We start from the raw sequence: 27812 nt of genomic DNA, 5'->3' as shown, positions 1-27812 counted from the left end.
AGTGTTTTTATTGTCATTCTTATTACTACCGAGCACCTATGTATAAAGGCTTTCACTAGGTCCTGAGTGTATAAAACAGTACTAGTCCCTATTTTCAGAGGGTTCTTAACTCTACTTGGAGAAGCAAAACATATGCTTAAAAATGGTGGAAAACCCCACAGGGAACATATAAGTGCTAACAGTAGAAAACAGTAAATAGTAAAAAAGGATGTGAAATAAAAATTCAGAGAAAGTAAATTTTGAGATTTAGGTTTGTGAGGGAAAAACCTCGTATTTTTGGTTTTTTTAAATGAAGACGGCATGAACTTTCTGAACATACAAACCATATTCTTTCTTTCTAAAATGAGTTTTCCTTTAACTAAACTTCTGTTGGCAACTGGGTTAGGAAAGTAGTTTTCCACCAGCACAAAAATGTGTGTACACTTCACAAATACAAAGCCATTCCTGTATATTGAAGTCAGTCTATTATACTACCTAGGAGGAGAAACAGACATTCATTTAAAACAAAAAATTTAAAAACTAGAAATATTACAGAGCAACCAGAAGAAAACTTTATGTTTAAATATTGCCTCAATTATGAAAATTCAGTTTTAATTCTACAGGTATTCAATAATCAGGTTTCAAGTAGTACATTTGGTATTAAATTATATTATGACCTTTAAAGGTGAGAAATTAGAATTAAAATTAAAACATAAAGCATGAATTCAGGGTGCTAGAAAGAAAATTCTGAAAAAAATAACTGATAATTTTTAAAAGGACATACTTAACCCAGACCATTCATCATCGATATAGGGTTGATTACGGCTAACATCCCACTGATAATCAGAAGTGGTAGACTGAGAAACTGGCTCAGCAGTAGACCCTTAAATGAAAAACGAATGCAATAAAATTAAAAATGGAATTTCCTAATGGTGTTTCATAACAATAGTTTTATACTTTGACACGGAGACTTTATTTTAAAAATTTCTCCTAAAAGGAAAAATTCAGACATTAGAAAAAGAGTTAAGTTAAAAGGAAAAGTAGAATTGAGGGTAATTTTAGATTAACTATGATAATCACTTGATCAAATTCAATGATCAGAAATTTATGTTTTCCCTAGCACCAATCCATTAGATTTTGTGTTTTGTATTACACATCAACTCGTTACCTACAATTTTCTTTCTTTTTTTTTTTTTTTTAAGACAGGATCTTACTCTGTCACTCAGGCTGAAGTGCAGTGGCATGATCATGGCTCACTGCAGCCTCAACCTCGCAGGCTCAAGAGATCCTCCTACTTCAGCATCCCAGGCAGCTGCTACCACAGGCTTGTACCACCATGCTGGGCTTTTTAAATTTTTTCTTTTTTTGAGACAGAGTCCCGCTTTGTTGCCCAGGCTGGAGTGCAGTGGCACAGTCTTGGCTCACTGCAATCTCTGCCTCCTTGGCTCAAGCAATCCACCTACCTCAGCCTCCGAAGTAGCTGCGACTACAGGCACACATTACCATACCCAGCTAATTTTTGTATTTTTTGTAGAGATGGGGTTTTACCACATTGCCTAGGCTGGTCTTGAACTCCTAGGCTTAAGTGATCCTCCTGCCTTGGCCTCCCAAAGTGCTGGGATTATAGGCATAAGCCACCATGCCTGGTTTCCTGGCTTATTTTTAAATTTTTTTTTGTAGCGATAGGGTCTCCCTGTGTTGCCCAGGCTGGTCCTGAACTCCTGGCCTCCAGGGATCCTCTTCGGCCTCCCAAACTGCTGGGATTACAGGCATGAGCCACTGTGCCCTGCCTACAAATTTCAAGAAGTCAAAAAAAGTTGTTTTTTCCTTCTTCTTAATGGAAAATAAAACACAATAGAAATCTCTGCCATTGATCATTTTAGTCCTGGATGTTTCAGGGCTATGTATCCTCAGAACCCTGAAAGAGGGAACTAGAAAATGTCTGAGTTAGCTAGAATGTTTTGGCTAAGAAACATTAAAAAAATAGGTGGTTATCTAGAGAGGTGAGGCAGAGAGAAGCCAAAGAGACAAGAAGAGTTGCAGGAGGTCTAGAGACTAAGTTCAAGTGCATTTAAAGAAAACAAAATATTATTTCATAAGTTTTGTCTGTTTTTGTTTTTTCTCAGGTGAGGGGAGTAGGTTGGGTGTGAGAGTGGGTTCACACAGTCTTTTAGGAACCTGATGAAAGCTGTGGTCGTCTACTGTCCAGAGCTTAACACAAAATTTTGCATATAGTTTTGGGGGCATATGAGTCCACTGATGCCAGGTCAAATCCCTTGCTTTATAGATATAAATTCATTTTAGGATGTAAATGTAAAGCAGTAGTTCTCCATCAGGTGCGCGCGTGCACGCGCGTACACACACACACACACCCCTTTTGAATCCGAATTTACTTGTGTACTGGAGTCCTTAGATGACTCTGATATGTATTTTGGATTCAGAGCCACTATATAAAGAAATGGTTAGGAAGAAAAGATACTTGATTAGTATAAAAGTGTTACACACAATCACGTCCTCCTACCACAGTCCTTACTAATTTATAAATTTCTTCTTGGTTACAGATGATCTTTTTTTTTTTTTTTTTTTCTTTTTTTTGAGGCGGAGTCTCCCTCTGTCGCCCAGGCTGGAGTGCAGTGGCCGGATCTCAGCTCACTGCAAGCTCCGCCTCCCAGGTTTAGCCATTCTCCTGCCTCAGCCTCCCGAGTAGCTGGGACTACAGGCGCCCGCCACCTCGCCCGGCTAGATTTTTGTATTTTTTAGTAGAGACGGGGTTTCACCGTGTTAGCCAGGATGGTCTTGATCTCCTGACCTTGTGATCCGCCCGTCTCGGCCTCCCAAAGTGCTGGGATTACAGGCTTGAGCCACCGCGCCCGGCCACAGATGATCTTACCAGCAGCATTCCACTAATATATTATCCGCTTGATATATACTCTCTCTCTCTATATATGTTTAACATGTATATTTTAATGTAAACTTTAACCAACAGAGTAACCCTATAAAATTCACATGTAATAAATATATTATCTGCTTAGAAGCAGTACTGTAACACTGGTGCTATTCCTTTAGCAGCCCACATTGCTTTCTCTGCATATATGAAGGGAATAGCATGTGTGTTGTACAGAGTCATCAAATGAGGAAGCAATAAACTTGTACCTCTGGAACTGAAATGTGGTCTATGAGATCAGAGTTTAGCAAACTATGACCCACAGACCAAATCCAACCATCAGGTTTTTAATATGGCCCATGAGCCAAGAATAGTTCTTACATTTTTAAATGATTAAAAAAAAAATCAGGCCAGGCGTGGTGGCTCACGTCTGTAATCCCAGCACTTTGGGAGGCTGAGGTAGGCAGATCATGAGGTCAAGAGATGGAGACCATCCTGGCTAACACGTTAAAACCCTGTCTCTACTAAAAATACAAAAAAATAGCCGGGTATGGTGGTGTGTGCCTGTAGTACCAGATACTTGGGAGGCTGAGGCAGGAGAATCGTTTGAACCAGGGAGGCGGAGGTTGCAGTGAGCTGAGATTGCGCCACTGCACTCCAGCCTGGCGACAGAGCGAGACTCCGTCTCAAAAGAAAAAAATAATAATAATAATAATTCAAACGAATAATATTTTAGAACCAGACAGTCATTTGCTTACTGTCTCAGGTTGCTTTCCTGTTACAACGGCAGGGTTGAGTAACTGCAACAGAGGCTGCATGGCCCACAATGCCTAAAATGTTTACCATCTGTCCCTTCATACAAAAAGTTTGCTGATCCCCTTTCTAGGTTAGTGATTCCAGACACTGTGGAACTACAAAATTAGTAAACTGGGTCCACGAATTCCAAACTAAACAATGTCTCCCATAACTTTTATATATATATATGTTTTAAGACAGAGTCTGTCACCCAGTCTGAAGTGCAATGGAGCACTCACGACTCATTGCTCATTGTAGCTTCAACCTCCCGGACTAATGCGATCCTCCACCACAGCCTCCTGAGTAGCTGGGACCACAGGCAAACACCACCATGCCTGGCTAATTTTTTTAAAAAAATTATGTAGTGATGTAGTTGCCCAGGCTGGTCTTGAACTCCTAGGCTCAAGTTATCTTCCCACCTCAGCCTCCCTATGTGCTGGGATTACAGATGTGAGCCACCACACCTGGCCTCCCATATTTATGTAATACTTGTTAAATACATATAGCTTCTATATGATTAACAAAACATATATCCATTTAAGTAATGCAGAATTAACAGTAGTTTATTAGTAATCATGTATTTTATAAATCAACAGATACTTAAGAGTTATTATGTGGGAATCTATAACCTGAAAGGGTTAGTTTTAAACTCATGATGAGTAACGGTGAACAGAAGTAAAATGTCAAATTTTAACTAAAAGTATGGTAGGGCTACCTTAGCAAGAGAAGAATATGAACCTGAAGGGAAGGCCTTGCATGTGTATTTGTCTGTGTGCCAATGCACTGTCAGTGATCTCAAGCTACAGAATCCTTACTCCCCTAGAGAGAGGAATTAAGCCATTTGCACATAAGAATTTATGTCTTCTCTTCTTGTTGTAAAGGCCTCTGCCACTTTATAATACCTGCTGTTTATATTGATAGCAGTACTTGATGTTGATTAGCTCTTCAAATAACAAGCACTAAAATTAAACAAATGTTTTTGTTAGCTGAACAAAAGACTGTTTTCACATACCAGAAACAGCAGAGTTAAGTGTGAGAGATGCAAAAGAAGCAGAATTCTGTTCAGAGGTATTCATTCCCCTATCCACACTAGACCAAGCAGCTGTTAAAATAAAAAACATCACTTGGAACCTTCAATTTGCAACCAGATTTGAAAGATATGTAAAGATTTAAAACTATGAGAATATTTAAAGATAACCTTAGAAATGAGAATCACTTAATATAGCAATAGCTACTATTTACTGAATATTTATTATGTAGCTGGGCCCCTTACACCAACCACTTCTAATCCTTACAGCAACTTTGCTAGGCAGTTTTGGAGCAATTATGTGACTTGCTGATAGCTAGAAAACAGAGGAGCCACGAATGCAACTGAAGTCAATTCCCAAAGCCTATGCTCTTTTCCACTGTACCAAGCTGCATTATTATCTATCATAATTAAGCAGCTACTTTGGGATAGCACTGAACTTGGTACTTGACTTTCATTACAACAAATCCTCACAATTACATAAGTATGAGGTTCATACAGGTTAAATAACTAGCCTCAATATTTTCAAGACATTTCTTTCTTATTTTGAAGAACGTAAACCTCCATGAGATGAGTCACATCTGTCTCTTTTCAGTGACCCATTACAAACCTAATTGAATATAGTTCCCTTTCAATTTCAATAAAGGTCCTAGTCTATCTAGGCAGGAACTCTTAATTTGCTTTTTAATATTATCTGTAACAACCTTAAGCAAATATCATCTAATTTATGTCCTAATTATGAAATGCTATATAGTTTTTATAAGTAAATTGTAGGCTGGGCGGAGTGGCTCACGCCTGTAATCCCAGCATTTTCTGGGGCCGAGGTGGGCCCATTATGAGGTCAGGAGTTCAAGACCAGCCTGGCCAACATGGTGAGACCCCATCTCTACTAAAAATACAAAAATTAGCTGGCCATGGTGGCACGTGCCTGTAATCCCAGTTACTGAGGCGGAGGTTGCAGTGAGCCAAGATCGTGCCAAGATCGTGCACTCCAGACTGGGTGACAGAGCAAGCCTCTATCTAAAAGAAAAAAAAAATTGCAGATTGTAAATATCCCAAAAGGTCACACAGTTCCTAACATTACTCCATAAAATTCAACCATTTCTTTTACCAAATATGAAAGGATGCTTCACAGCATAGAAATTAATGCTTTCTTCTTTGCTGAAAATGAGAGTGGGAATTTTGGGAAGGTCTCTTTTTTTTCTTTTTGAGATGGAGTCTTGCTCTGTTGCCCAGGCTGGAGTGCAGTGGCACAACCCTGGCTCACTGCAACCTCCGCCTCCCAGGTTTAAGCAATTGTCCTGTCTCAGCCTCCCGAGTAGGTGAGATTACAGGCACGTGCCACCATGCCCAGCGAATTTTTTGTATTCTAGTAGAGATAAAGTTTCACCATGCCCCCCAGGCTGGTCTTGAACTCCTGGGCTCAGGTGATCTCCCCGCCTCAGCTCTGCAAAGTGCCAGGATTATAGACATGAGCCACCACACCCAGGCAAGGGAATATCTCTTTCAAACAAGTTTTGATACTTCTACACAATTTTTCAATATAATGGGGAGGAAGGGAGAGCAAGCTTATAAACAATGTAAATAAATGATCTAGAGTTTGATTTTTAAGGGTATTAGCTTTAAAAGAGAGGGGCTGGGGTTGGCGGCTCACGCCTGTAATCCCAGCACTTTGGGAGGCCGAGGCAGGTTGATTACCTGGGGCTAGGAGTTTGAGACTAGCCTGACCAACATGGAGAAACCGCGTCTCTACTAAAAATACAAAAGTAGCCAGGCGTGGTGGAGCATGCCTGTAATCCCAGCTACTCAGGAGGCTGAGGCAGGAGAATTGCTTGAACCTGGAAGGCAGAGGTTGCGGTGAGTCAAGATTGCACCATTGCACTCCAGCCTAGGCAACAAGAGCGAAACTCCATCTCCAAAAAAAAAAAAAAGAAATATTTTTCTACTTACATACTAAAAAGTTTCTAGTGTCTATTGCTCCCTCAAATTGGAAGAGATAAAAATATCTGCAATAAGCACGAGAGAAAAAATTGTATGTTTAATGCACAAGAAAGTATAACTAGATTTAAAAAATAAAACAGTAGGCAGATGTGGTGGCCCACATCTGTAATCCCAGCACTTTGAGAAGCCGAGGCAGGTGGATCACTTGAGCCCAAGAGTTTGAGACCGGCCAGGGCAATATGGTAAAACTGCGTCTCTACAAAAAATACCAAAATTAGCCAGGTGTGGTGGCACATGCCTGTGGTCCCAGCTACTAAGGAGGCTAAGGCGGCAAGATCATTTGAGCCCTGGAAGTCGAGGCTGCAGTGAGCAATAATCACACCACTGCACTCCAGCCTGGACAACAGAGTGAGACCCTGTCTCAAAAAATTAAAAACAAAACAAAACAAAAAAAACACAAAGAGTTCATTAGACAAATGGGAAAATGACACGAACAGACAATTCATAAAAGAAATAAAGATGACCAAGAAAGGGCCGGGCATGGTGGCTCACGCCTGTCATCCCAGCACTTCGGGAGGCCAAGATGGGCGGATCATGAGGTCAGGAGTTCGAGAACAGCCTGGCCAACATGGTGAAGCCCTGTCTCTACCAAAAGTACAAAAATTAGCCGGTTGTGGTGACAGGCCCCTGTAATCCCGGCTACTCAGGACACTGAGGCAGGAGAACCACTTGAACCTGAGAGATGGAGGTTGCAGTGAGCTGAGATTGTGCTGCACTCCAGCCTGGGCGACAGAGTAAGACTCCGTTTCAAACAAAAAAACAAACAAAAAAATAAATGACCAAGAAAGTTATGGAAAAATTTTCAATCTCATTAGTGATTCTAAAAAGTTAACCAAAATAATTTATGTACTTTTTGCTTATCGAATTAGAAAAGGCGAAAAAAAAAAAAATCCCCAACCTTGGTAAGTATATGATAAATGGGCACTTACACTGATGCTTTGAGTATAAATTAGAACAACTCTCTTAGAAAATACTTAGGCACTATGTAGTAGAGCATCACAAACATTCATATTCCCTTTAATCCAATATCACTCACAAGACTCTGTCCTTAAGAAATAACTGCCAAACATGGCCAGGTGTGGTGGCTCACACCTATAATCCCAACACTTTGGGAGGCTGGGGCAGGAAGATCACTTGAGGTCAAGAGTTCGAGACCAGTCTGGCCAACATGGTGAAACCCCATCTCTACTAAAAAAAATACAAAAATTAGCCGGGTGTGGTGGTGTGCGCCTGTAATCCCAGCTACTCGGGTGGCTGAGGAACGAGAAATGCAAATGCTGAAACTCAGGAGGCAGAGGTTGTAGTGAGCTGAAATCATGCCACTGCACTCCAGCCTAGGTAACAGAGTGAGACTCCATCTTAAAAACAACAACAAAAAAATCCCAAACACATATATTCAGTAAAACATTATCTACAACGGGTTAAAAAAAGGAAAATTGGCTGGGCGTGGTGGCTCACGCCTATAATCCTAACACTTTAGGAGGCGAGGTGGGCGGATCACTTGAGGTCAGGAGTTTGAAACCAGCCTGGGCAACATGGTGAAACCCCATCTCTACTAAAAATACAAAAAAAATTATCTTGGTGTGGTGGCGTACGCCTGTAATCCCAGTTACTTGGGAGGCTGAGGCAGCAGAATTGCTTGAACCCAGGAGGCAGAGGGTGGTGTGAGCCAAGATCACGCCATTGCACTCTAGTGTGGCAGCAACAAAGTGAGACTCCATCTCAAAAAATAAAAATAAAATACTTCTTGAATAATATGGGAATAGTTAAGTAAATTATGCTAACATTATAGGGCCATTAAATATACTTACAAAAAGTAAGGAAAATGTTCATGTTACAATGTTAAGTGGGGACTAGGGGAGACATAAACACGCACATTCAATTTGAGTTATATCAAAAACAAAAATACTAAAGCAAAACTACAGGCCGGGCGCAATGGCTCACGCCTGTAATCCCAGCACTTTGGGAGGCTGAGGCTGGCAGATCACCTGAGGTCAGGAGTTCAAGATCAGCCTGGCCAACACGGCAAAACCCCGTCCCTACTAGAAATAGAAAAATTAGTCAGGTATGGTGATGCATGTCTGTAATCCCAGCTACCTGGGAGGCTGAGGTAGTAGAATCGCTTGAACCCGGGAGGTGGAGGTTGCAGTGAGCTGAGATCGCACGACTGCACTCCAGCCTGGGAGACGGAGCGAGACTCCATTAAAAAAACAAACAAACAAAAAACAGCAACAACAAAAAACATTATACACAGTTGCGGACAGGAGAAAGGGAGGGAGAAGGAATATAAACAACAGTGGTTGTCACTAGGTGGCACAGTGATAACTGTGGGATTTTCCTTATCATTTTGCAGTTTCCCACGTGTAATGTGGATTTCTTTTCTATAATACACACACAGACAGACACACACACACACACACACGAAAATTAACTTGCTTTTAACTTAATGGCTCTCAACAGAAATAAGCTTCTCAACTATTGGTCTTTATATTAAAATCCAGAGGAAAATTTAATTATCAATGGGCACTTTGCAGACTGTAAAATACTCTGTAAGTGGCTGTTATCAACTATTATTTCCATTTACTATTTTTATTTAGACTCAACAGAATTGCTGAAATTAATCAAAAAGTCTACTCACACATTACATGTATCCCATCACTAAGAATATATAATTACACCAGTTAGCTACGTTGATAATCAAATGTGATAAAGTATGTGAAAGCACTATGCAAAGAGTAAATGATAAATGTTATTTACTTATTTAGTTCCCACCTTCCTCTACAGAAAGGATGTGAGATGAGTTAATTATTACTATTATTTCTGCAGAGCAGTACTTATTTTTCTATTCATAGGATTTTTTCCTATTTCTGAAAAATTAACAATGTACAAGATTAGTAATTTTAAATAAACTTAAATTTTTCTAACACTTCTTACCAATGCCAGAAAATATTGAACGGTCGCTCCAACTCCTTCCCCAGTCTTTTCCATTTGCATTAGCATCTCCAGTGTCTTGACTCCAGGCAGATGGCTCAGTTTTCCTCTTTCCTGCAGAAGCAGGTGAAACGGAGTTCCACTTCTCCTCACCTGCACTGATCTGTGAGGAGAGTTTTACAGACTTTTCATTCCAGCCTCCTCCATTGACAGTGAGGTTTTCATTCAATCCTGAAGAAACTTAAAGAAAAGAGAATGAAGATTAAAAAACAGGTACATGACTTCTTAAAACTGGGATATTTTCACATTTCTATGATTGCTTGACTTATATTTATCACTCACTTCCCCTAGTATCCTTTGATCACCAAGGATTGCCTTTTTAATTTAAAAACAGGAGGCTTGAACATAACATATATACTAACAAAGTTGTCAACAGCAGAATGACTTGCTCGAAGGAAGTACAACAGAGCAAACAGGAAAATGACACATATTCTGAATACTCACCCACTAAGAATATGAAGACATCTCCTTAGTTACATGTTCTTTCCTTAATTATTTATTTATATTACATTGTGTATCAAGCAATGATTCTAAAACCTGGCTGCACATTAATATTAACCGAAAAATTAATTAACAATAGACTCTGGAGCCTCAGCCCAGACCAATTAAAATCAGAATCCTTGTGGTGGAGCCCACATATCATTATGTATGTATAGTGTAGGTATGTACACATACACGAATACACATAAGTGTGTGTACAGGTAAGTACATGTTTCTTTTTACATATATGTGTGTACACGTTGTTTTTTAAAGCTTCCTGGATAACTAATGTGTAGCCAGGGTTGAGAACCATGAGCATGAAGGAAGCTGACAGTGCTAAGAACAAGCACTGAAAAGCCTGAAATGAGGCTGGGCACGGTGGCTCATGCCTGTAATCCCAGCACTTTGGGAGGCTGGGGGCAGGCGGATGACCTGAGGTCAGGAGTTTGAGACTAGCCTGGCCAACGTGGTGAAACCCTGCCTGTACTAAAAACACAAAAATTAGCCAGGCGTGGTGGCAAGTGCCTGTAATCCCAGCTACTCACGAGGCTGAGGCAGAATTGTTTGAATCCAGGAGGCGGAGGTTGCAGTGAGCCGAGATAGTGCCACTGCACTCCAGCCTGGGCAACAAGCAAAATTCTGTCTCCAAAAAAAAAAAAAGCCTGATGCCTGTAATCCCAGCACATTGGGAGGCCGAGGTGTGTGGATTACCTGAGGTCAGGAGTTCGAGACCAGCCTGGCCAACATGGTGAAACTCCATCTCTCCTAAAAAATACAAAAATTAGCCAGGTATGGTGGCTGGTGCCTGCAATCCCAGCTACTCAGGAGGTTGAGGCAAGAGAATCGCTTGCACCCGGGAGGTGGAGACTGCAGTGAGTCAAGACCACGCCATTACACTCCAGCCCGGGAAACAAGGGCAAAACTCCATCTCCAAAAAAAAAAAAAAAAAAGCCTGAAATGAGAAGGTGCTTTTTTCATTTCCAAATTTATTTTACTACACCACTTTTGTTTTCAGGTCAGGCGTAATACTCTACTTAATTCAATCTTTATCATAAATGAGTAAATAAAACATTTTCTATTTATAAAACAATGAAAAACTTTAGGCTATAGTCCATTCATTGTGAAATATTTGAACTGTCAAGGAAGCAGTTAAAATATTATAGGAACTAAGGCTTTTTTTCTTTTTTAAACATACAAGCATCAAGTATTTTATCCGATACATGCTATATTAAACCCAAGCCCAACAAAAATCTTTCTTCTCTACTGACTTAGTAGTGATATAAACAAGATTCAAAATTGCATATAAGCGACTACTGAATGTTTTTATATATGGGGGAAAAAAGACTAGAACATACCAAAGATTGTTAGAAGTGGGAGTGATTTTTCTTTTTATTTATTTTCCAAAATCTCTGGACTGTGATTATGTTACTTTATTAATTAAAAATCATTTTAAGACTTTTTTCTTTCCTTCTGTGCCATTCATGTGAGGAAAGAGATATGTATATAAATTTCTATTTTGACGGGCCTTCAATTTAAGTTATATGTAATTTCTCTCACCCTGAAGTGTAGAATCTCCTTTTCCAGATTTAAAGTTGCTAACTTGAACATTTAGATGAGAATCACCTGGTTAAAATAGAAATAAAATTTATTTAATACTAAATAGGCCACTATGCACATTAAATTAGGAGTAACACATAAATTAATTTTTACTTATTATCTATTATAAATTGCTCCTTCAAGTGCTAAATTCTTCCACTGGAAAAAAGTCAAAAGTTCCCTGTTGGTAAGGAATTGAGTTTTCTGGTTACCATATTCTTAGTCAACTAAAATGCCAATAAAGAACCTGGAAAACTGCTTATGTACAGACAGAGTTTGCTATTCTATAACGGTTATCAAGATTATTTTAAGTAGGAACTGGAGTATTGGGCTCTGTAATTGGATTCAACTTTGCCACCTCTCAACAACACCAGCTGCCTTTTCAACAATCCTGGAAGCAAACACATCAACTTAGAAAGAATTTTGCCAGTATTTGGGACCAGGACTTAGGAAATATGGCAAGAGGTGAGAATACACATTATAACACAAAAATACTATTTCTTTGACACTAAAAAGCATAATGATCACAATGTTTAAAAAAACCAGCATGACACAGGATTGTGCTAGCAAGGATGGCATGCACAAGATAGTGAAAAAGAATCAACAAAAATACTACAGCATAGCTAATATGTAACAGTGAAAATGGGTAAGTAGAAGTCATTGCTGTACCATGGCAATAAATTCCACCAAGTTATCAAGCAAAAAATAAAAGGTAACAAGGCTAAGAAAATGGTCTGGAAACAACTGAGGTGTGGGGAGGTGGGAAGGTCATTAACAAAAAGACAAGGAAGATACTCCAATGCTTTCAAGCAAATTGAACAGTATCACTTTGCAGGCTGGTGTCTCCAGGGTAAAAATGATGGTAATGTAAAGAGCGGGCTACCAAGAAGCCACCAGTATTGGATAGTATGAACATATGAAATATTAATACTTGAGAGAAAGAACATTAGCTCAATCTTTGAAGTTGTGGTTTAGCTCTATCAAACATCTATGATATTCTCAAAAAGCTGGGGTGATAAGAAATCCAGACACAATCTGTACTAACCAGAACATGCATGATTCATCTTGGAATGAAAGCTCTCAACATGCAAAATGGTGATAAATCATTTCATTTAATAAATGTCTTATCCACTCTAAGGAACGGAGATGCAAGAGAGCTGGGGCAAAGTGATACACACTAGAAAAGTGGCAACATCATTTTCTCATATGACTCAAGGCAGAAAGGCAAATTTTAATTTAATAGGCCATTCATTAGGCAATATGTAACAAGTAACACTGCTGGTATTCGGTAAACCGATACACGGTTCACAATACTCTCATGAAGAAGGGTATATCAGCACAATGATGTTAGCATTCAAAATAGTCAGATTTTGACATAATGATATTTTGTACATCCGAATAAAAGGAGTTTGATTTGATGTACCACTGTCTTATGTTCCACTAATATACCTTTATTCTTCTTGGAACCAACAGGAAATGATGCGGTTGTAAGTTGCTCGGTGGTAACTGTGATGGTATTTTCTATCCCAGGGATAGTTGAATCCAATGAACCAGAATCAGTCAGCACCTTATCACGTTTACGTTGCTGTCGTTTCTCTCTGTGACTAATTTTAGTTTCCCAGGCTCCTGACACAGCCCCAGAAAAAAAATGTTATTCAGTAAGGGGAAGACAAAAAAGTTGTAGTTTTGGGGGAGAAAATGGGGTGGAGCACATAAAATATCATGATAAATTTAGATGTTAAGCTAAAACCAAGAGTGTTGATTATATTAACTCATCCTAAGAATGTGTTCTAATTTCATTATGTTGTTTTAGGCAACTGCTATTATTTATTCTGGTAATTTTTATCAAATCTGTCATCTATGGTTTAGAAAAAGTGATATATATAAGCCATCTTGTCTATCTTTTTTTATCTTGCTAGGTAGAAGTGATAGGAGAGTATTATATATAATCACTAATACATGGGTTTATTAGGTGATGATAATAAATGACTTCTAGCGAATTTTGTACAAAGTCTTTCAGGAATGGTATATTTAAGGACCATGGGGAGAAAACAAACAAACAAACCATAATTCCAGGAGACAAAGACAAGATGAATGACTTTTTAATTGCTCAAAATACTGAGCTTGACTTTAAATTTCAAGGCAGTTCTCTTCAGAAAAAGCACTACTGGATCCTTAACAAAAGTGTTTCCTAACAGCGTCACAGCTCTATATATTAAGGTCTACAGTAATAAAAAAAGAGCTAAATACAAAATAAAGTAAAACAAATGCAGTTTTTATATAATACACTTTGATAAAAAAAGGATTAAAAAATTTTCTACAGTCCTTTCCCTTGCTCAAGTACCTTCATCAACTTCCTTTCCATCATGGCGTGAACTGTTTTGCACTGCTTTAGCATCTGACTTTGATTTCTTCTTATTTTTCTTTGACTGAAAGTAAAATAGAATGTTACTTAATATTTCATTATGTTTTTGATAAGGAGTCAGTAAAATACATAATGAAATGTATGATGCTGACAACTAAAAAAAATTTAATGTTCGATTTAAAAAAACTTAACATATTAAGTGGCAATAATAATCATATGAGGTTACCATTGAGTGAGTGGTTACTATGTGTTAAGTATTCTGTACTCATTTCCTTATGTATTCCTTAAAAGAAACTTGCTGGAGAAGGTATTAGCCCCATTTTAGAGATGAGGAAATGAAAACTCAGAGATGTTAAATATTAACTAAATTGTACCACATCACAATGTTAGTAAACTAAGTCATAATAGGAACTAGGTCTGTCTGGCTCCAAAGTCTGTGCCCTTCCACATCATGCTAATATAAGTTACATCATAAATAAGGTACTGTAATATGGTGTCAAATATCGAAGCAATAAAATTAAAACCTATTGCAACATGTTCAGATGAAAAATTATGTGATGATTATTGTTTTTGGATTGCATAAAGCAGATTGTTGCTATATCCTACGTATAACAAATTAATGGGTCAATTGTACATAGCAGGTACTATTTTGTCAGTTTCAAAGCTATATACAAATACCTAGGATTTGTATATAGATGTTTAATAATAGATAAAATACCTATACACAGACAAGCTATGGCTGTTTTCGAATGATCTTCCAATTCCCTTCTGCTAATATTGTTTTATCCTTTCAAAAGCTTGCTAAAAACGAAATAAGCCATAATTTCTGTATTTAGATAAGTGCTTCCAAAAGAGAATTAATGTTTATACAATAGTATTTTTATACTTTGTATTCACTTATTTAGCTATTTATTGACATCAGCTATGTTTATGTATTACCGCACGCTCTTTTTTTTTTTTTTTTTTTCCGAGACGGCGTCTTGCTCTGTCACCTAGGTTGGAGTGCAGTGGCGCGATCTCAGCTCACCGTAACCTCCGCCTCCCGGGTTCAAGCAATTCTCCTGCCTCAGTCTCTGGAGTAGCTGGGATTACAGGTGCCCGCCACCACACCTGGCTAATTTTTGTATTTTTAGTAGAGACAGGGCTTCACCATGTTGGCCAGGCTGGTCTCGAACTCCTAACCTTGTGCTCTGCCCGCCTTGGCCTCCCAAAGTACTGCACACTATCTTAAGAGGCAGTAAATGAATTTGAGCAAGTGAGTAAGCAATGACAGAAAATTGCTTTTCCTACCAATAAAAAACCTGCATATATTCTCAAGTGACATGATCTCTTGAAAGTGATTAAAAATTGTCTTTGACAAAAGATTACATTAAAAAACTAATTTTTTTTTTACTGACCTCATAATTGATTTGCGTTTGTTTGTTTCATTGCATGTTCTCATCATTAACATGTATGTTTAATATACTGTTTTATTACAGTATGTATATTTAATATACTGTTTTATTACATGTACCAAACTAGACTCACATCCACTTAAGAAAAAAAGATATGTGGAGATATCATCCACATACCGTAACATTCACCCTTTTAAAGGTGCACAATTCAGTGGTTTTTAGTATATCTGAAGTTGCACAACTATCAAAATTATTTATTTTTTTGAGATGGAGTCTCGCTCTGTCACCCAGGCTGTACTGCAGTGCCGTGATCTCAGCTCACTGCAACCTCTGCCTCCCAGGTTCAAGCAATTCTCCTGCCTCAGCCTCCCGAATAGCTGGGATTACAGGTGCCCACCATCACACCTAGCTAATTTTTGTATTTTTAATACAGACAGGCTTTCACCATGTCGGCCAGGCTGGTCTCGAACTCCTGACCTTCAGTGATCTGCCTTGGCCTCCCAAAGTGTTGGGATTATAGGCGTGAGCCACTGCTCTCAGCCTCAAAATTATTATTTAATCCCAAAAAAGAAACTCTGTAATGATTAGTGTTTACTCCCAGCTTCTCTTTCCTCACTGGCAACCATGATTCTACCTTCCGTCTTTGTCTTTATCATAGCCACTCTTAAGTAAAGATAACATATTGAACGTCTGTCAATTATAGTTGAGCAGAGGCAGCAAACTTTTTCTGCAAAGGACCAAACAGTAAATATGTTAGGCTTTGCAGGCCGTAATAAGAGTTTTGGAGCAACCACACAACTCTGCTCATATAGCATGAAAGTAGCCACATACAATTTATAAACAAATGGGTGTGACTATGTTCCAATAAAATTCTATTTACAAAAACAGGCATCTGGCTGGATTTGGGGTGTCAGAGTTTGCTATCCTTGGTCTAGAGCAGTGCTGGCCAACAGAAGCATAATGCAAACCACATATATATTTTTAAAAATTTCTAGTAGACACATTTTTAAGTTAAAATAGGTGACAATTTTAATATTTAACACAACGCATCTATAATACTGTCATTTCAACATGGAACTCATATTAAAAAAGAAACACAATAAGACAGTATGTAAAAGAAAACAAAGTAAGTCTTCAAAATCTGGTATGTATTTTACACTTAACAGCTATCTCAATTTGGACTAGTTGCTTTTTATTATTATTATTTTTTGAGACAGAGTTTCACTCTTGTTGCCCAGGCTGGAGTGCAATGGCACGATCTCAGTTCACTGCAACCTCTGCCTCCTGGGTTCAAGCAATTCTCCTGCCTCAGCCTCCTGAAAAGTTGGGATTACAGGGCATGCGCTACCCTGCCCGGCTAATTTTGTATTTTTAGTAGAGACAGGGTTTTTCCATGTTGGTCAGAGTGGTCTCAAACTCCCGACCTCAGGTGATCCACCTGCCTCGGCCTCCCAAAGGGCTGGGATTACAGGTGTGAGCCACTGCGCCCAGCCAGACTAGTCACATTTTAAATGCTCAATATCCACATGTGGCAAGTGGCTACCATATTGGACGGTGCAGGTCCACAGGAACTGAAGTAGGTATTCCCATTTTACAGATAGAAACTGACGCCATAAAAAGTGTTTAATATTGCTAAGTGTGGTGGCTCACACCTGTAATCCCAGCAATTTGGAAGGTTGAGGTGGGAGGATCACTTGAGCTCAGGAGTATAAGACCAGCCAGGGCAACACACAGGGAGATTCTCTCTCTTAAAAAAATCAGTGGGGGTGGTGGCATGCACCTGTGGTTCCAGCTACTTGGGAGGCTGAGGTGGGAGGATCACTCAAGCCTGGGAGGTTGAGGCTGCAGTGAGCTGTGATCATGTCACTGTATTCTAGCTTGGGTAATAAGGTGAGATCCTGTCTCAAAAAAACCCCAAAAAACAAACAAACAAAAAACAAAGAAGAGTGTCTAAGAGGCTGGGCGCGGTGGCTCACACCTGTAACCCCAGCACTTCGGGAGGCTGAGGCGGGCAGATAATGAGGTCAGGACATCGAGACCATCCTGGCTAACATGGTGAAATCCTGTCTCTACTAAAAATACAAAAATTAGCCAGATGTGGTGGCAGGCGCCTGTAGTCCCAGCTACTAGGGAGGCTGAGGCATGAGAATCACTTGAACCCAGGAGGTGGAGATTGCAGTGAGCTGAGACTGCGCCACTGCACTCTAGCCTGGGTGACAGAGACTCCATCTCAAAAAAAAAAAAAAAAAAAAAAAAAAAAAGAGTGTCTAAGAGCATTACACGGTAAAGCAGTGAAACTAGGACTGAAGTCCAGTTCTGATCCAGTTTACCCTCACAAATAACCTCTTATTTAGTCTCCCTACATTTAACTCTAAATACAAATTTAATCATACATTAGTTATGTGGCTTTGGGCTAAATCATTCCAAACCCTTTTCCCCAACTGTAAATATGGACAAAAATTCCTACTAACCTCACATAAAGTTATTTTAAGAATTAAAACAAAAAGTGAAAAGACTCTGTTAACTACAAAGTAGTATACATAAATACATTTTTTTAAAAGAAGGGAGACTTTGAAGAAATTACAGAAATTATGTTTACACAGAAATATCTGGGGATTTGTAACTAAAAATCTGTAGAAAAAAGATTATCGTAGATTAGGCTTAAATATTATTTGATTTTACTATTGCCTCTAAAAGTAATTAACGATAGGCCGGGTGCAGTGGCTCACGTCTGTAATCCCAGCACTTTGGGAGGCCGAGGTGGGCAGATCACGGGAGGTCAGGAATTCAAGACCAGCCTGGCCAACATGGTGAAACCTCGTCTCTACTAAAAATACAAAAATTAGCTGGGCATGGTGGGTGGCAGGTGCCTGTAATCCCAGCTAATCGGGAGGCTGAGGCAGGAGAATCGCTTGAACCCGGGAGGCGGAGGTTGCAGTGAGCCAAGATGGCGCCACTGCACTCCAGACTGGGCGACAAGGCAAGACTCCATCTCAAAAAAAAAAAAAAAAGTAATTAACAATAACACCCGTCCTGATAAGATTAAATAAAATAATATCCTATGAAAAGCTTTAAAATAAATATGTGATATATACTGCTATTTGCCCTGGCCATACTAATGAAGCAAACATCTTAGTTCCTTTTGTTATTTTACAAAAATTATCTGGGCGTGGTGTCGCATGCCTGTAATCACAGCTACTCAGGAGGCTGAGGCAGAACAATCACTTGAACCCGGGAGGCGGAGGTTGCAGTGAGCCAAGATTGCACCACTGCACTCCAACCTGGGTGACAGAGTGAGAGACTCCATCTCAAAAAAAAAAAAAAAAAAAAAAAAAGAAAAAATTCTTATCTTCAAGAGTTTCCTTCCCAATGCATCTTATCAATCCAATTAGTTTTCATTCTTAAAAAAAAACGCACACTACAGATATTTCCTACCTTTTATAACATCTAACTTTCTTATATGACATACGACGTCTTCCACAAATTGATCTCAACCTTGTATTCCTTTATTCATACACATGAGCATTTGATTCCAAGACTGGTATCTTTTTGAACACTCCTGTTTTTGACCAAGCTGGATTGACTGTGGATTTTTTCTCAGAACAAAGCGCTACAGACAGAGTGCTGGGATAATTTTCTTTGCACCTGAATCATCTGCTCCCCTACTGATGTTCAATGCCTGAAATGGCCTGTTCTCATTTTTTTTTTTTTACCCAGCTCAAGTTCCACTCCATTTGCTTTATCTCTACCACTGTCCCCCTTTTCCTTTCCCCTAAGTACACATAATCTTGCATCTCAAAACATTTAAAACTGACAAAGATTTGGCCATTTGTCACAAACTTCCTTGGGACATTTCCAATATGGCTATACCCTTCCATGTGTTCAAGTGTTCCCAGTTTTCCAATAATAATACAAGCTTCTTAAAAGCAAGAGAATAAGAGATATATTATATTCTCAACAGAATCCCTACTTCCCTTTATTTGAATGCTGCATGCTCGGCACTGATTGAAATACGCTTCTGAGGAAGCCTGCCTAGCATCTGAAATTAGTAGGGGCTCAGATGCTGCGTGAAACAAACGACCTTTAACCCAAAACCTACAAAATTATTCAAAACAGACATCACTCAATGTATCAGGAGTCATCTCAAAAAATCTGTATGTAAATTTTCCTATTAGCTTTCATTAAAATTTCATATTATTCTTCTTTCCATCTCATACGTGTAATACAGATGTTAACAACAAAGTGGGCTATAACACAGCCCCACTGGATAAAAATCTTGGTCTATGTTATATGTTAAGTACATGTATACGCATGTATGCACATGTATGTGCATGTATACATACACACACCATAACACTCCTAAAGGAGGAATGAGTTAAATGACAATGAATACATATCCATTGGGACTACAAACAATATTTGCACCTGGAACAGTAAATGGCTTCATTCTTTTAAATCTAGATGATGAGCTGGGTGTGATGGTATGTGCTTGTAATTCCAGCACTTTGGAGGGGCTGAGGTGGGCTGACTGCTTGAGGCCAGGAGTTTGAGACCAGCCTGGGCAACACGGCAAAACTCTGTCTCTACAAAAAATAAAAAATTAGCTGGGCATGGTGATACACACCTGCAGTCCTAGCTACTTGGAAGACTGAGGTGGGAGGATCACTTGAGCCCAGGAGGTCGAGGTTGCAGTGAGCCAGGGTTGCATCACTGCACTCCAGCCTGGGCGACAGAGCAAGACCTTGTCTCAAACAAACAAATCTAGATGATGAAAAAGCTTTGATAAATAATCATTAGATCCACCATTACAACTTTCTAAAACTGCTAAAGATATATACTAAATAAGATAGATTGACAATTCCTTAGGAAATTATGATAAGTAAGTTCCAAAAATTCTAAGATCTTATCAGGAGTTACTCAAAATATTCAAATAAGCAGTGCCAATACCCAATTGCTAATCAATATATGGAATATATGGTAACTCGCTTAAATACCTAAATATGCCAGATAAAGGGGTCTGCTATCACTCTTGTAACAGTGGGTTAAATAAGCTTGTTATTCTTATACTTCTATGGGAAAAAATTGAGCATATACCCCAAAATGTTTATTTATAAATTTTATACACATTCTACTACACTGATAGTGTATATAGTTGTAAAACATAACTATTTTTAGTTATAGCAATATGAATGAACATGCTTTATTCTTCTGAATATCATCTAAATCCATTCATTTTCATATTTGGCATTAAACATTGTTATATCTGAAAAAGTAAGAAGATCAAAATGGAAGACACGATTGGCCATGCTTACTGAAATATGACACTAATTTTTCCATCTAATTCTCCAAGTATGCAAAGGTTTTTGTGAAAATTCAGCCAGTAAATTTTAATCTTTAACATCAATACATTGTTTCTACTTGAATCAGAAAGTTCTACATTTTTTGGTACTTTTCTACTTTATTATTATTATTATTATCATTTGTTCTTGTTATTACCAAGGGTGAGATAATTTTTTTTTTTTTATTTTTAACAAGTGAATTCACTAAAAAGACAAAATTTTACATCTGGTTTATAGTTATCACTTACATAGTTCCATTTAAATTCTCTTTTTTTTTTTTTTTTTTTTTTTTGAGACGGAGTCTCGCTCTGTCGCCCAGGCTGGAGTGCAGTGGCCGGATCTCAGCTCACTGCAAGCTCCGCCTCCTGGGTTCACGCCATTCTCCCGCCTCAGCCTCCCAAGTAGCTGGGACTACAGGCGCTCGCCACCTCGCCCGGCTAGTTTTTTTGTATTTTTTAGTAGAGACGGGGTTTCACCGTGTTAGCCAGGATGGTCTCGATCTCCTGACCTCGTGATCCGCCCGTCTCGGCCTCCCAAAGTGCTGGGATTACAGGCTTGAGCCACCGCGCCCGGCCCATTTAAATTCTCAAAGTAACCCTAGGTAAATGTTATTCTCTCCATTTTGTAGATGAGAAAACGGAGGCACAAGTGATTACTAACCAACCCCCAAATCACATCTTTAGTCAAGTGTCAGAACTGGAATTGGATCTCATGTACTCGTGCTCTAGAATCTGGGCTGTTGGCTATTTTTCTGTTAGAAAATTGCTTCCAAGCTGGGCAGATATGAGGATTTTCACATCTAACATACAAATGCTCTTTAATAACAAAATCACGCAATGATGTAAATTTGTCAGCATATACTCTTCACTGCATGAGCTTCTTCCAAAAATTGGCTATTTTCTGACATCTTGTTAAGCAAGCTTTCCTTAACTGTGAAGGGGCAGTATAAATTCTTTGTAAAAGTATCTGGTAAGCAGACAACCATTTGTCTTTATAAAGAAGATTCAACAGACTTGGAACACTTCACTTTTCTTTTTTTTTTTTTTTTTTTTGAGACGGAGTCTCGCTCTGTCGCCCAGGCTGGAGTGCAGTGGCCGGATCTCAGCTCACTGCAAGCTCCACCTCCCGGGTTTACGCCATTCTCCTGCCTCAGCCTCCCGAGTAGCTGGGACTACAGGCGCCCGCCACCTCGCCCGGCTAAGTTTTCGTATTTTTTAGTAGAGACGGGGTTTCACCGTGTCAGCCAGGATGGTCTCAATCTCCTGACCTCGTGATCCGCCCGTCTCGGCCTCCCAAAGTGCTGGGATTACAGGCTTGAGCCACCGCGCCCGGCACTTCATTTTTCATAAAAGAAAAATAGGCCAGTCAAGGTTGCTCATGCCTGTAATCCCAAAATATTGGGAGGCCAAGGTGGGAGGATTGTTTGAGGCCAGGAGTTTGAGACCAGCCTGGGTGACTAAGCAATTCTGTCTCTCCAAAAAAAAAAAAAAAAAAAAAAAAAGAAAGAAAGAAAGAAAGAAAGAAAAAGAAAAAAAAATGGTGTGGGGGAGCTACTCAGGAGGCTAAGGGGAAAGGATCTCTTGAGCTCAGAAGTTCCAGGCTGCAGTGAGACATGACTGCGCCACTGCACTCTAGCCTGGGCAACAGAGTGAAAACCTATGTCAAAGAAAGGAAAGAAAAGAGAAAGAAAGAAAGAGGAAGAAAGGAGAAAAATGTATGACTCATTTTTAAAAGTTGCTCAGCTTTATCAAAGTATTTTGCTACAATAGAGTCAATGAATCCTCTTTGTAAAATCTTTGCATCATTAAAGATGATTATCACCTTCACCCTTACTGTAATTTGAAGGTCCTCCAATTTGCAATCTGGCATTAATCTCTTTTGTCGTCATAGTTTCCGAGAAATAACGTAGTAAATAAATTTCACACATGGTGTTATCTCTTCCTAACTCCCCATTTATTTTTTTGTTTAATTCGAGTCAAAGCCATCCCTCTGTTTAATTCCAGTCAAAGCCATCCCTCCATCTGTGGTTTCTGTTTAGTTTTTCCACAAACATTTAAAAAAGTTAAATAAGTGATTTACTGTTGAGAATATATCTTTGCGGATCTCTCTTCAGTTGCTCACAAAAGTGGTCCTTCATGTGTTTCATTACTGAAATAGAATCTAGCAAGTTCCCCCAAGCTTTAATGTTAGAAACATCTGTACATTATCCCTACCAGGCTGAGTAATTTGCTCTGGTACTAATTTATTTAGTATCATTAGCAACGTTTTTATGTGGCATCAAACAGTATATGCTAAGGAATGAATGCATTTTGGTTGGTTGTAATATTGTTTTTTGCTAATTACCACATCAGAAGGAACAAGTGTTTCCCCATAGTACTTCTTTCTCTGTTTAAATAAGAAACCCCCAAGAAATGCATCCAGTCATTTATAATTAAATTCAGTAAAATTTTGTCATATAGAAGAATGCATAAACATCTTTTAAAAAACTAGAAATGCCAGTTTTTACATTCTGAATGCTTAGATATCTTGCTAAATTAAAATAGTTTCAGAATATCATTAGCTTAAATTTCAAGGCATGGTATAATTAGGCAAAGTTTTTATTTTAAGTACCAAAAGTAGAAATATACTTTTATTTCAAAACCCCTTCTTGATGATTTCGCTATTTGGACCAACTTATACAACATCCGATGAAATCATCATAACTTAACGGTGATGTGGCTGATAGAGTTCTTACTAGAAATAACAGTGTCCACTTTCTTTTTTTTTTTTTTTTGAGACAGGCTTTCGTTGTCGCCCGGGCTGGAGTGCAGCGGTGTGATCAAGGCTCACTGCAGCCTCGACCTCCTGGGCTCAAGTGATCCTCCTACATCAGCTTCCCATGTAGCTGGGACTACAGGTATGTCCCATCACACCTGGCTAATTTTTATATTTTCTTTTCTTTTTTTTTTTTTTTTGAGACGGAGTCTCAGTCTGTTGCCCAGGTTGGAGTGTAATGGCGCAATCTCAGCTCACTGCAACCTCCACCTCACAGGTTCAAGCGATACTCCTGTCTCAGCCTCCTGAGTAGCTGGGACTATAGGCATGTGCCACCAAGCCCAGCTAATTTTTTGTATTTTTTAGTAGAGACAGGATTTCACCATGTTAGCCAGGATGGTCTCGATCTCCTGACCTTGTGATCTGTCCACCTTGGCCTCCCAAAGCGCTGGGACTACAGGCGTGAGTCACTGCACCTGGCCAATTTTTGTATTTTTTGTAGAGACAAGGTTTTACCATGTTGCCCAGGCTGGTCTCAAACTCCTAGGCTCAAGCAATCCACCCGCTTTGGCCTCCCCTAAAGTGCTGGGATGTGAGCCACCACACCCAGCTGAGTATTTCTAATATTAGCCAATACCCAAACAATAAGTGATATCACTTATTAGAGTGGCAAAAAGTACATGCTGACAGTAAGAGTAGATCTATTCAAACAGCTAACTGCCCCCTTAGCAGATTTTGATGGAGAATTGCAAAGTACAAAGAATGGCATAGCATACAATTCATGCCAAAAAGACCAATTTAAGAGTATAATTTATTATTTGCGTAGTATCAAAACTATCACAAGGCAGATACTGTACAAATTTTAAGTGACACCATCCTTATCGCTAAGATACTTTTTGCATGCCAGAGACAAACCATAACGGTAAAAATAAATAAATTTAAAAAAAAACACTTTCTGTGGCTAGGTGCAGTGGCTCAAGACAGTAATCCCAGCACTTTGGGAGACAGGTGGGAGGAACACATGCATCCAGGAGTTTAAGAACAGCCTGGGCAATACAGTGAGACCCTGTCTTTACAAAAAATACAAAAATTAACCAGGCATGGTGATGCATGCCTGTAGTCCCAGCTATTTGGGTGGCTGAGGTAGGAGGATACCTGAGCCCATAAGACTGAGGATGCTGTAAGCCATGACTGCACCACTGCACTTAGCCTGGGCAACAGAGTGAGACTCTGTCTCTCAAAAAAAAAAAGATAATCTGTTTGCAATTGCAATTAGCCATTTATACAAGATATGTAGCCAGGTTCTAAATGTAATTCTGTTTTTTTTGTAGACAGGGTCTGGCTCTGTTACCCAGGCTGGAGTGCAGTGGCATGATCTCAGCTCGTTGCAACCTCTACCTCCTGGGCTTAAGCATCCTCCCACCTCAACCTGCCAAGGAGCTGGGACTAGAGGCATATGCTAATACAACAGGCTAATTTTTGTACTTTTTGAAGAGACAGGGCTTTGCCATGTTGTCCAGGCTGGTTTCGAAATCCTGAGCTCAAGCAATTTGCCCACCTCAGCCTCCCAAGTGCTGGTATTACAGACATGAGCCACCTTTGCCTGGCCCTGAATGTAATTTTTTTTTTTTTTTTTTTGAGACAGTGTCTTGCTGTGTCACCCAGGCTGGAGTGCAGTGGCACGATCTAGGCTCACTGCAACCTCCACCTCCTGGGTTCAAGCGATTCTTGTGCCTCAGCCTCCTGGGCACCTGAGACTACAGGTGCACGCCATCACACTCACCTAATATTTGTATTTTCAGTAGAGATTGGGTTTTGCCATGTTGGTCAGGCTGGTCTCAAACTCCTGACCTCAGGTGATCCACCTGCCTCAGCCCCCCAAAGTGCTGGGATTACAGGCATGAGCCACTGTGCCCAGCCCTGAGTGTAATTCTTATTCAATTTATTAATTCTCTATTTTGGAAGTACTGGTCCCTAAAAATTTGGCGAACTGACATCTTTAATATTTATAGCCCTATAAACATCTAAAGATTTTGGTGGTAACACCAGAAGTGATAAAGGAACAAAAGCATGAATAAAAGGGAATGCTGGCTGGGCACAACAGCTCACATCTGTAATCTCAACAATTTGGGAGGGCCGAGCTCCAGACCAGCCTGGGCAACACGGTGAGACCCCATCTCTACAAAAAATAAAAAATTAGTCGGGTGTGGTGGTGCATGCCTGTAGTCCCAGCTACTTGGGAAGCTGAGGTTGGAGAATCACTTGAGCCCGGGTGGGCAAGGTTGCAGTGAACCTTGGTCATGCCACTGCACTTCAGCCTGGGTGACACAGCAAGACTCTGTCTTTAAAAAAAAAAAAAAAAAAAAAGAATGCTGAGTATTTTTTACTGTGATGTTTTGGTCTGCAGACTACTGACTGGTGTATAAGGTTTTTAATTAATTCAAGGAAAAAAGTGTTCTATTTTTTGAGATTTTTGTTTTTTCTGCTTCCATTGTGTCAATATTCTTTCATTTTTGTAATTGTAACAATGTTTTTAAAAATGTACTTGATGAAACTAAAATTGCTTTAGAGTCAATTTCATCCACTTTCTGGCCAAATATGGCAAGTTCCTATTTTATATTGCTTCACATTTTGTTATTATTTTTCTCACTTGTCTCAAATATATATACAAATTGGGTATGTTTAAATGGGAAAACATGGATTATCCAAGAAGCATACTAGTTATATTTCGCTATTTTGCCTATACCAGTAGTTCTCCATCTTAATAACCTTGTCATACAATATCAGGATGAGAGTGTGAAAACTGTCACAAATCTCCTTAAAAGTAGAAAAGTCTGTAATTGATTCCCCCCTTTTGGTGGGGTTTAACTTAAAGGAGATTCAAGGTTATTCCACTTGGTACTACTGCTATTTTCCTAAATGGAAGTAGTAGGAGAACTGCAGGTGCAGGGAAGTGCCCACAACTTGCACTTTATCTCTATCTCCTTACCCTGTTTTTTTTTTTCTCATTTTTGTTCTTTTCAGAGACAGGGTCTCTGTTTTTCAGGCTGGAGTGCAGTGACTTGATTACAGCTTGCTACAGTCCCAAACTCTGGGGCTCAAGTGATCCTCCCACCTCAGCCTCCTGGGTAGCTAGGACTACAGGGGCATGCCACCATGCCTCGCTAATTAAAAATTTTTTTTAATTAACTGATTTTTGAGATAGGGTTTCACTCTGTCGACCAGGCTGGAGTGCCATGGTGTGATCTTGGTTCACTGCAACCTCCATCTCTTCGGCTCAAGCAATGCTCCCACCTCAGCCTCCCAAGTAGCTGGGAATACAGGTATGCACCACCATGCCTGGCTAATTTTTACATTTTTTTGTAGATCTGGGGTTTTGCCATGTTGCCCAAGCTGGTCTTGAACTCCTGAGTTCAAGCTATCTGCCTGCCATGGCCTTCCAGGGTGCTGGCATTACAGGTGTGAGCCACTGCACCTGGCCAATTTCTCCCCCTACCCTGAGACAGAGTTTTGCTCTTGTTGCCCAGGCTGGAGTGCAATGGCGCGATCTCAGCTCACTGCAACCTCCGCCTCCTGGGTTGAAATGATTCTCCTGCCTCAGCCTCCCAAGTAGCTGGGATTACAGGTGCCAGTCACCACGCCCCACTAATTTTCTGTATTTTTGGTAGAGACGGAGTTTCAGCATGTTGGCCAGGCTGGTCTCGAACTCCTGATGTCAGGTGATCCACCCACCTTGGCCTCGTAAAGTACTGGGATTACAGGTGTGAACCAACGTGCCCGGCCTAAATTTAAAAAAAATTTTGTACAGGTGGGGTCTCACTATGTTGCCCAGGCTCTGTCTTGAACTCCTGGCCTCAAGAGATCCTCCCTCCTTGGCCTCCTGAAGTGCTGGGATTATAGATGTGAGTGAGCCACCATGCCTGACCTAATTGTTTTCTTTCATAGCACTTACTACCAGATAGTAGAGAATATGCTTATATTTTTAGTTGTTTTCCCGACTAAGTTTCACGAGAGTAGTGGCTCTTGTTTTATCAACTGTTGTATTTCTAACGCCTATAGTAGTACCTTGCACACAGAAGATATTCAGTTAATTTATGAGTAACCAATGAAAGAGCCTAAAATTAGACTGAATTACATATAGCCCTGTCTACCTAACTCTTACTCGGTTCCTCCACTCAATTAAAACCTCTGAGCTATTATCTTTGTA

At 39.6% G+C, this 27812-nt stretch overlaps 1 protein-coding gene across 8 annotated transcripts in view; it reads right to left on the bottom strand.

Annotated features, from left to right (window-relative positions):
• MTDH (metadherin) overlaps nt 1-27812 on the bottom strand; it is an 82746-nt gene that overhangs the window by 29154 nt on the left and 25780 nt on the right. For 2 of the 8 annotated variants that reach the window (XM_009213395.4, XM_009213396.4), the window contains exons 3-8: nt 14098-14182; nt 13203-13379; nt 11715-11780; nt 9621-9857; nt 4671-4760; nt 764-862 (exon numbers count right to left, since the gene is read on the bottom strand). In XM_009213395.4, the coding sequence (XP_009211659.1) occupies nt 764-862; nt 4671-4760; nt 9621-9857; nt 11715-11780; nt 13203-13379; nt 14098-14182 (754 nt within the window). The remainder of the gene's footprint in view (nt 1-763; nt 863-4670; nt 4761-9620; nt 9858-11714; nt 11781-13202; nt 13380-14097; nt 14183-27812) is intronic. The other 6 variants (XM_003903000.5, XM_009213398.4, XM_021942523.2 and 3 more) reach the window with 5 other exon arrangements.

This window comes from Papio anubis, chromosome 8, assembly GCF_008728515.1.
Source record: "Papio anubis isolate 15944 chromosome 8, Panubis1.0, whole genome shotgun sequence".
Taxonomy (NCBI): Eukaryota; Metazoa; Chordata; class Mammalia; order Primates; family Cercopithecidae; genus Papio; species Papio anubis.
This window is presented reverse-complemented; position numbering and strand designations above follow the sequence as displayed.